The 10890-nt window shown below is 36.5% G+C and overlaps 1 protein-coding gene across 1 annotated transcript in view; it reads left to right on the top strand.

The window, feature by feature from the left end:
• The first annotated feature begins 10337 nt into the window (after nt 1-10337).
• Nucleotides 10338-10890, top strand: part of Hat1 (histone acetyltransferase 1) — a 3782-nt gene continuing 3229 nt past the window's right edge. Inside the window, exons 1-2 of the mRNA XM_018551911.1 lie at nt 10338-10469; nt 10539-10786. Coding sequence (XP_018407413.1) covers nt 10638-10786 — 149 coding nt within the window. The 5' untranslated portion in view covers nt 10338-10469; nt 10539-10637. The remainder of the gene's footprint in view (nt 10470-10538; nt 10787-10890) is intronic.

Genomic DNA, 10890 nt, shown 5'->3' with positions numbered 1-10890 from the left:
TTTTAGCATATAGAACATATAATAATAGTATATATACTCCGTTCAACGAGAGAATGACCTCGGATCGGCTGAAAACTCGTCTATTTAGCGCAGGTCTCCACCCGTTTTTCGCAGCGTTGTATTATACCTTGCTAGCGTTGTATTATACCATGAGATATTATCACAGAATTAAATTACTCTTTATTTATTTATTCGTATTTCGTTATAGTTATTCTGAAAATAATATCATTAAACAGTTAGTTATCCTGCCAATTCACAAATTTTACACAATAAAATGAAAGAAGAATTTGATATCAAAATGTCCTAATACCATTACGTATACGGTAATGGTATTAGGAGACATTATTGTAATGGCTCCTGCCATGTTCAAAAAAAATTACTACTTAATTTAAATTAAAAGATTAATAAAAGACACTACAAGTCTCTTATCCCGAGCCACCAAAGTCTATTTTTGGGGGGTTCATAACTACTAAAATATAAAAAATTTTGAATCGCACGTAATATATATCCTGAAAAGTGGTATTGCCACGAGTAATTTTTGAGCTAAAAAAATTTAAAATCGGTCAAGCCGTTCTCGACCGTCGTACGGCATTTGGACTACGCGCGGGGTGGTGAGGTGAGGGGGACAGCGGAAGGCGGAGGAGATTTAAAAATCAGCCGAAAGTTGCATACACTTTATATATGTTCACTTTGAACTGGCACCTTTAATTAATAATATATCAGTTACTTTTCATGGTAATATATTATTATTAGATAAAAAAGTTTAAATTTTTTAGGTACGGATATAGGCCTCACATCTTCTTCTTTGGTTGGCTAATAATATAGGCCTCACTTCACACTTTTGTTATATCACCTATAGTCTATACCATACGCAGAACGAGGTCATTCTCTCGTTGAACGAAGGATAAAACATAATTTTGCAATTTTCCAACGTAGTTTCGGCTGATCAAATACACCCTTATTCTATTTTAATTTTTTCATCAGTAATATTGTTTAATTTTTTATCCGCAAATAACAATAAACAATTTGTCCGAATACATTGCTGTAATGGCAGAAAAACAAACGTGCTATTGTATAATAAAATAAAAGCAGCGACAGTACACTCTTTTAATTAATTCTACCTGATTTAATTAAAAGGGCCATCAAAAACAGAGCTGTAAATATCATGTATGTGTAATTTCTGATCCGCAAGAGTTTATTTTCCTATGTCCCATTGAGCGAAATTTACGGATAAGCAATCAATGCGAACCAAACGCTATGACAAACGCTATTCTAGTAAATTTAATAAGAGTAATCAAAACTTGCGATTGGTCAATGCTAATTGCGCATTCTGCAAATTTCTCTTCATGGGACATAGAAAAACACACTTTAGCGGAATGGAATCGGCGGAATGATGCCACGACTAATTATGAAAGTTCCGCAGTTCTGCATTTCTGTAGTTCCGCATCTCATGGGACCGCACCGTGGACCGCAGCCCGAGGTTCCATATGAAAAGATTTCGCGTGTCTCGAATACGTGTAAGAATTGGCGCGAGTCTTCTTGGACCTCTGGTGGCGGATCGCCACATTACAATTCTGGTAACAATAGGCGAATTTTGGCGTGCCTCTGGTAATGGTATAGCAATCAAAAGCAATCGTGGTTGAGGCTATCTTTGTCTTCTGATACCTGAAAACGAAGATAGCCTTAGTCGCGGTTACTTTTGGTTGCTATACCAGAGGCACGCCAAAATTCGCCTAATATATGTCGGCAACAAGACAGATACCATACATTGCTATCTGGTCTGGGATATAATAATAAACAGGGAATGGAAGAGTTACTTTTACAGTTACTCTCTCTCTTTTTATAACAATGTGGTAACAATAGTTGCTTTCCATTTACAACAAGGGAAACTGAGTCTGAAGTGAGCTGAGTATGAAATACTCAGATTTTAATGACGTCACTACTTGCTTACTTTGGTAAAATTAAAAAATAACAACACAAGTTTATACTCACTTTTAAAGTGAATCTACGAGACTTAATAAAGCACACGGTCTCGATCTTGTGCTGTTTGCAGGTAAAAACTCAGTTGAATCTCATTTCTCAGAATGCAAAAGGAACGCTCATTCAACTGAGTAATTATGACGCCACAAGTAAGAATTATCTGAAAATCGGAGTAAATGGAAAGCAACTAATGTTGCAATTTTTTATGACTGTAATGATAACTAACTAAACGCTTAAGAGGCTAAAATAATTTATAAGTTTACGATATCATTTTATATGGTATCGTATAATTTCTATATGAAGTAAATATTGTGACAACATTTACTTCATATAAAAGCTATTTGTACTTACGAAATATAATAGTCCATAGATAAGTAGTTTGCATGAAGAAACAGCGTGGAGTTCTTAAAATTGGATTTAGATGTCTAATCAAAACGTAATTACGATATGAAAATTTATGTACATGTGTGGAGTGAACGAGATATTGATGTACTGATGTGTCAATGACACGTAGTCATCTGTGTGTAAGTGCTATTTCCAATGTAACTAATCATCTTTAAGATTCCTTAATAAAGCCGTCTACAGGCTCTCGACTCCAGCTGACTATATACTGACTCTGACTATAATAAGTGGCTACGCAGAATAAAAGGAACAAGGAACAGAAAACAAAGAATAAGAATTTTAACCTATCAGAAATCATGTACTATGGAATACACACTGTTTATTCCACAGTATATTATTTCTGATAGGTTAAAATTCTTATTCTCTAGTAAAGTAAGACGAAATCAGTAAGGAAATCGTAATATTGGATTCGCTACCGGCCTTACGGCCTCTACTGTGATTGGCCAATTCGTTTACTGATTACGTTTTACGGTCTTAAGGTTGATTTATACTGGCCGTAATCTGTTAACTTATGCCGTAATCTGTAAAAATTGACCAATCACAGTCGAATGAGAGGGGAATAATCGATTATAATTGGTCAATTTTTACAGATTACGGCATAAGTTAACAGATTACGACCAGTATAATCCAACCCTAACCCATATTAATACCATCGACATATAGACTGGACGGGAGTATAGCATCGAAATCATGTTGACAGACCTAGAAAGAGATAGAACGATGTTTGGGTAGTAGTGAATCATGTAATCAAGGGCCCTGAGGCATTATCTGTGCTCAAAGTGTTAGGCGAGAAACACAGACTTTTGCATAACGCATAAACCATATACATAAAGAATTTGATTGGTCCATTGACTCATGCATAAGAAAATGGGCCAATGAAATTCCTTATGCACATGCTTTATGCGTTATGCAAAAGTGTGTGTTGGGCTGTGGTTGGGGCTCTTACATAAAATACATGTAGAAACCATATTACTCGATATTATTTTGTATCTAATATAATGTATATATAATTTTCCGATTTTAATCTGCACCGCAGTAGTATTGCTGCGTAGTAATACCTCTGTAATGGCTTCTGACTTTAAAGAAAATGTTACTGTCCTCCCTCTCCTGCAACACAATTCGATCAATAAGACAAAAGTAGAAAGAGAGTTCCGTGCCCAAACATTTATCTTACTCTTTCTAGATCCGTCAACACGAAAGATCAAAGAGATTTCGCCGCATGCACCGTCCAACTATATGTCGATTAGCCCGATCAATGTAGGAGTTTCGACAAAGTTAATTTAAGTACAGAATTTTTTGACGCAGTTAGGTTCCAAAGATGGAATAGAATATAAAACCACAGTTTTAGACCAAAATTTGATATGGCGTCTATCCGGAATTTTGGATTTTGCGTTTTTTCCATTTTGCAGGCGTATTTTGCATTTCTCGCTGAAAATGGTAATAACCAAATTTGTAGAGAATTAAATTCTCTATCTTTTTTATTTGAACAATTTTGTTGTAAAATGATTATTTATTGCTAATAATGAGCAAAAAGTGTCAAAAATTAGGACATTGACCCAGTTTTTTCAATTTTTGGACCATTTTTATTAAAAATAAGTGACATATTCAAATGGCAAAGTTGTAGAGGACTAAATTCCCTACAACTTTTGTAGAAACAAGTTTTTCATTACCATTTTCAGCGAGAAATGCAAAATACGCCTGCAAAATGGAAAAAACGCAAAATCCAAAATTCCGGATAGATGCCATATCAAATTTTGGTCTAAAACTGTGGTTTTATATTCTATTTCATCTTTGGAACCTAACTATGTCAAAAAATTTTGTACTTAAATTAACTTTGAATGATGGTCAAATTTTGTCTAGGATGATCGGGCTACGATGATTAATACAAGCTTATCATTACAAACGTGCATGGAGATACACACGTGGATTAGACAATAAGAACAGAATTTTCGACATGTTGGATTTTCATTGCTTGTTGCCTATTGTTTATCTACTGTTTTGAGATTTATACATTTTCATTCGCGAATATAGTTTTGGCAAAAGTTTAGTTTAAAGGAAACATAATATTTAATCACGAATACTGTCAAAACAGGAAATTTGACGATTCGAATTTGATGAAGAATACTAGCACTTTCGAAGACGAAGACAGCTTGGATGCAGAATTTTGAGCTCTGATTGGACAGCTCTTGCTCTCTGTTCCCTGTTCTTATATTGTCTATTGTGTTGAGAGCTTAATTCAATCAAACACAGCAATGCAGCAGCCGACTCTGACAGCTCTGACTGCCGACTCGAGAATAGAAATCACTCTATTCGATCGACCCTGAGTCGAGAGTCGGGAGTCAGAATCGGCGAGTCTGTAGTGTGATTTTTAGGCTTATGCCCATTTCCACCAATGCAGATTAACTTTAATCTCAGTTTAACTTATTGTTCAACTTTTTCTAACTTTTAGAACTAGAAAAAGATGAAGAACAAATTGAACCGAGATTAAAGTTAATCTGCATTGGTAGAAATAGGCATTAGACACCTATTATAAACCCGGACTTATGTCTAAAAGTGCACAAATTAATTTATACTTCAGATAATATAAAATATATCACAGACAATCAACATTTGCATAAATACTCTATTAAAGTAACAAGAAAAAGTTATTATATATGTATATAATGACATAAATGTGGTAGTAAAAAACAGAATTTTATTATTGCTTACCTTATCCATAAATATATTAAAGAAACTATAACTCAATCGCGGACAGCACAGCGAACACATTAAATAATTTCTGGTAACTAAAAATAATGTGACTGATAACAGTATATACGATAAGATATATTTAACAGTAAATATTGCATAACATTTCATTACATGATAGCATTTAAAAAGGTATTAACTATACCCCATTATATCCCACATTTCATTATATGCTCCAGACTTCCTTACTAATTTTTACATCTTTAATTATAATTATTGGATTTTTTAAGAATTAAGTGTTGAAAATTTTAAATTTAAATGTTATACAGAGAATAATAAGCGCCTTATTATTTCTCATAGACATAAGAAACCATAGACCGAGCGTAAGCTACTACTATAGACAAGGGGGGATGTGATAACCGACAGGGGAAATATCGGATGAAGTCGGGTAAACTTCGGTTAGATTCGGAAACATTCGGCATGTATCATTATTTGAATTATCGCATGTGTCAGTATTTGAAAGTACAAAAGGTTAGAAGCGTCTGTCAGAAATAAAATAAAACATAAAATATAAAAAATATAAAATAAAAAAAAACACATAATTATAATAAGCATTTGTGATCCAGCTTTGACCATTATTGGCTTCCTTCTTCTTGTTTGCTTATTGTTTATCAATTGTACGGTCATAAAAAGATTCAATATTTGTTAAATCACGTAATAATACATAAGAATTACAGAATTTTAAATACGTGAATTTTAATTTAACATCTTTAGATTTTAATATGTTATTTTGGCTTCCTTTTTCTTGTTTGTTTATTCTTTATCAATTGTACGGAAAAGAGATTTAATATTTGTTCATTAAAACGTGTTTCTACAAAAATAATACAGATTTTTTTTATTCTCATTTATCACATATCATCACATTTGCATTATATTTACATTTATTTACAAAACAAATAAATTAAGTAATATTAAGTAATATTTATTTAATTAATTAAATAAATTAAGTTTCAAATCTAATGTTACGTCCTGTAGACTCCACGATTCTTTTCTTTCAAAGGGTGTTGGTCAGCGTCATATCCAGAGTGAGATTTACGAGACAGGCCCGAGCGCAGATATCTGATAATAGGGCCTAAGTGCACTCCACGCGCTGGGAAACTCGTAAATGTCACTCAAAAGAAAAATCAAAAGAGGAAAATAGCATACATACAAAAGGCTGGCAGAGATTACAATTGCGGAACTGTACATTTCTAAGCAATCACACGATAACGAACACTCAAAAGTACTATCTGAGGGCGACCCACGATATAATAAAATTCGTCCAAGAAATAGCAGGCGCCATGTCCATTGCGCCAAATCATAAATCTCCTTATTGTCAAATCTCTTCCGGGGAGACGCGAGACCAACTATGATAAGACCCAAGAAAAATCGTAAAATCTTTATTACTGAAACTATCCAAAAAAAAAAACGCTAGATATCAGCAATGATAGAAGTTAAGAAAAATCGTAAATCATGTCACAAGTTGCTAGCGTTGCAACAATTTCAGACAAAGGAAAAGCCCGCCCTTTTGGGGTATAAATAGAGGCCCTTGGAAACGCACAGAGACAGTTCTAATCATCAGTCCACCGTGTCAGTTTTCCGAGGCGATAAGCCCGAGTTGACTGGCCGGTCTCCCTCTTGTTAGCTCAAGTCACCTCTTTGATCGGAAGTCAGTTGTTCGAGGCATCGCCCGAGTCAACTGACCAAGATCTGATGGTCGGTTAGAGGCAGTGCACCAAGGCCCACTCACGGCCCGTCCACCGCTGTGCGCCTCCGAGGTCGTCGACGTCCACCAGGAGCACCCACGACCGACCGTCCGTCTCAGACCCACCGAGAGCTTAAAGCCTGGCTCCAAGAGGTTTGATTAGAAGCTCCGTCATAATAGACCACCTTAGGGGGACTGATCGCCGCCTTTTCTTCTGTTATCATACAAGTAAGCCATTGCCGTTCCCTTCCTTACCCCTTCCCCTTCCTTAATAGGAGTATGCGTATGAAAATAAAGTACACGCAACTCCAATTTTTATCTTTCTTCCACAGTTACTAACCGCTTCAATTTTAGTGCGCACTCGGGATGCGACTAGGGAGCCTCGCCCCAGAGGCCCTTATATTAAGAACCCCCGTCGGAATCCGCGACCTAGGCAACTTCTGATGCCCGAAAATACTACACCGCCGCTCCCCGCAAATACTACGCCGCCGTCTCTCCCTGTTAATATTACACCGCGCCCCTCCGTAAGGGGCTACGCAGAATAAAAGGAACAGGAAACAGAGAACAGAGAATAAGAATTTCAACCTATCAGAAATCATGTACTGTGGAATAAACAGTGTGTATTCCATAGTACATGATTTCTGATAGGTTGAAATTCTTATTCTCTGTTCTCTGTTCCCTGTTCCTTTTATTCTGCGCAGCCCCTAATAGTTTCCCCGCCGTCTCTCTCTACGACACAAACACACACCACCACACACATACAATATCCCGAACCCTCTTACTCCCCTGTCGATTCCTCAGAATTCTCCTTAGATCTCTCCAAATTCCCGCTTCTAATTGATTCCCCCTCGATTTCTCCTCTCCCAATGCACGAGAGATTCCCTCACCTTTCCATGCACGAGATTCCCACTTCCCCTCCGTTCACAGAACTACACTCACCTTCCCCCGTTACCACCTCCTTTTCCGAGCAGACTTTCCTTCCTCCCATCACCACCTCCTTCCCTGAGCAGACTCTTCCTCCCCCTGTTACTACCACCCTTTCCCCAGACTACGAAATCGTCATGTACCTCCCCGGAATCTCCATCCCCTTTTTCGTTCGCCTGGACGCCATCCGACCCGCCGTCCCCTGTTCCTGCCAAGGGAACTTCTCCTAACTCCTCTTCCTCTCTCTCTCTCTCTCTTCTCCCGTCCCACACTCACACGATATTTGTTATTAATACCTTAAGTTAGATATAATCAATTCGTATGTTTGTATTTATATTTTCGTAATTTTTATTACACACACACACACACACACACACCTTATTCATTCTTATTTTTGTATTCGTATTTTCTTGTTTATAATGTTTTTTTATTATATTATCATAGTATTAAATAAATCTATAAGAAATGTAATTTTAAAATGTAAAACCCGCTTAATTTCTTAAACCCTTTCTCGTATTCCTTCATCAATTCCCGTTAGATCGCACAGGTCCACTCCCAGGTCATAGGGATTAAGTTCCCTGACCTAAATTAAAGGACCAACGATCATGACCGCTCACGGAAAAAGGCGTCATAGTGTCTCTTTCGAGACACTGACCCATTTTCCGGAGCATTTAAAGGTACGATCGACTCGCAGAATACTCCACTGTACATACCTGCGAGAGCCCGAACTCGGTGACGCTCCTCCGCTGCCCCTTCCGAAATTTGGGGATCGAGCGTGACCGAATCTCGGGCAGAGTTCGTTGCGCCCTTCCGCAGCTCCTCCCGGAATCGGAGCTTGGACGTAACACTAATCTTTAAACTGAAATTATTCTTGAACCTGTTGAACTTAAAGTAATAAAGAATGAATCTTGTATTTATTTCTATATATAAAAGAATGCATTTTATAATAATAGATGTTGGATTGAAAATCGCTGAGATTAATACACTCTTTTCTGTAACCTCGAACATACTCGAGCCGACCTACGGAAATAGCCGAATTCGTCCGCTGTTTCCCCTTACCCCGTTTATCATTACCCCGCAGAGGTGCTTTCCAAAACTCGACTCTGTCAACTCTGAGTATCTTTCATCTTTGTTGTTCGCCGAATGTTGAACAAAGATAAAAGATACTCGGAGTTGACAGAGTCGAATTTCGGAACGCAACCCAGGAAGGCGAGATACACACACTTTTGCATAACGCATAAAGCATGTGCATAAGGAATTTTATTGACCCATTTCCTTATGCATGAGTCAACGAACCAATCAAATTCTTTATGTATATGGTTTATGCGTTATGCAACAGTCTGTGCTTAAAGCGGGGAGCACAGACTTTTGCATAACGCATAAACCATATACATAAAGATTTTGATTGGTTCGTTGACTCATGCATAAGGAAATGGGCCAATGAAATTCCTTATGCACATGCTTTATGCGTTATGCAAAAGTCTGTGCTCCCCGCTTTACGCTCGGTCTATGGTTTCTTATGTCTATGTCATGGTGTAAGTAGAAAGGTGAACCATTCCGATGGATGCGCAGTAAATTAGAAGTAGTGGAGGCAGTCGCAACCAATCACACTTTGAGCTTTTATGCAAAATCTTCAATATGGCGCAGAATAAAAATCTGAACAGCGCTTCAAAAACGCTTTACACGCGCGCTGCAAAAAAGCTCAAACCCTGATTGGTCAAGATCTCAAATCTCCGCCATTATGCGCAATGGTTCACCTTTCTACTTACACCATGGTCTATGTTATTTCTATCGAAAAATACGAAATAAAATCCTATAGTTAATAAAGTACACACATATATGTGTATTAAAATTATTAAAATTAGCGCTAAAACATTACCACATCTCTTGATACTAGAGAGAGCCGACTTTATCAGGTAAACTTTTGTGACTATCAAATGGTTCGGGAATAATTGAAGAGTAGTGACGTTATCGACTGGTGACGTAAAAATTACAAAAATATTTATAATAAAATATATTAAATTTATGAAAGGTTTATTTTTTATTATATTAGATTTTTATAAATATCTATAAATAGTATATTTATAGACTATATATTTATATAGTATATTTATAAAGATATGTAGTAATTATATCTATGTATATTTACCACGAAATTGTATTTTCTTTACAATTATCATGCATGGATAATAACAGTAAATATGATTTTAAATAAAAATTAGGTTAATAGCGGATATCAAACAAATTATATATAATAGGTGTTTATAAAACATTAATAATAAATCATAAAATTAATATTGTATATTATGAGGTAATTACAAGATAAAAGTTTTTAGTAGCATCATCGATGCATACAATGGGCGCATTCAGCAGAAAAGAGCGCTACGAGAGCGCTCGCTGTTATTGGTATATTCTTCCAGATTTAAAATTCTGATTGGATGATCTAGAAGAATACACCAATAACAGCGAGCGCTCTCGTAGCGCTCTTTTCTGCTGAATGCGCCCAATAAGACTGGCAATCTTCATATTACTTTGTCGATGATTGAGGAAGCAACAGGAAGCGACTGCGAACGGCTCCAATCTCCATTCAGAAATCACCTTTCTATAGAGACCGCTCGGACCGCCGTGTTTTTGGCGCCAAATTGTTTCGGCGACAAGGTTTGACATAAAAGATATCAATCGATTAATCCAACCACATCCAACTGTGTATCACTGTGTGCATCAATACCAGGTATTCGTCATTTTGCGCCAACAACTCGACGTTGTCTACAATGTTCTAACCTATATGTTTATTTCCAAGGTTAAATCCTTGAAGTCGTCAAGAGGAACTGGAGTTCTAACAACCACATATTGTTCCCCTCAGTTCTGCTCTTCAGCCGTTGATATTTTTTTTATAAAAATGGAAGATTCGACGACAGCACGTTTAAAGAAGCTTGTCGCAGACAGTAATGAAGCCCTAGAGCTCAGATTAATTCGCAACCTCGACGACTTGCACTCTGAAGAGACTATCTTTAAACCGGAGATGACTTACCAAGTATTTGGAGATAGGTTTGTTATTATGATGTTAATTTATTGAGATTCATATTTAATTAATTACTAGATAAAAAAATACATGTGTATATATATATATATATATATATATATATATATAT

This window comes from Cyphomyrmex costatus, unplaced genomic scaffold, assembly GCF_001594065.2.
Source record: "Cyphomyrmex costatus isolate MS0001 unplaced genomic scaffold, Ccosl1.0 scaffold149, whole genome shotgun sequence".
NCBI classification, from domain to species: domain Eukaryota; kingdom Metazoa; phylum Arthropoda; class Insecta; order Hymenoptera; family Formicidae; genus Cyphomyrmex; species Cyphomyrmex costatus.
This window is presented reverse-complemented; position numbering and strand designations above follow the sequence as displayed.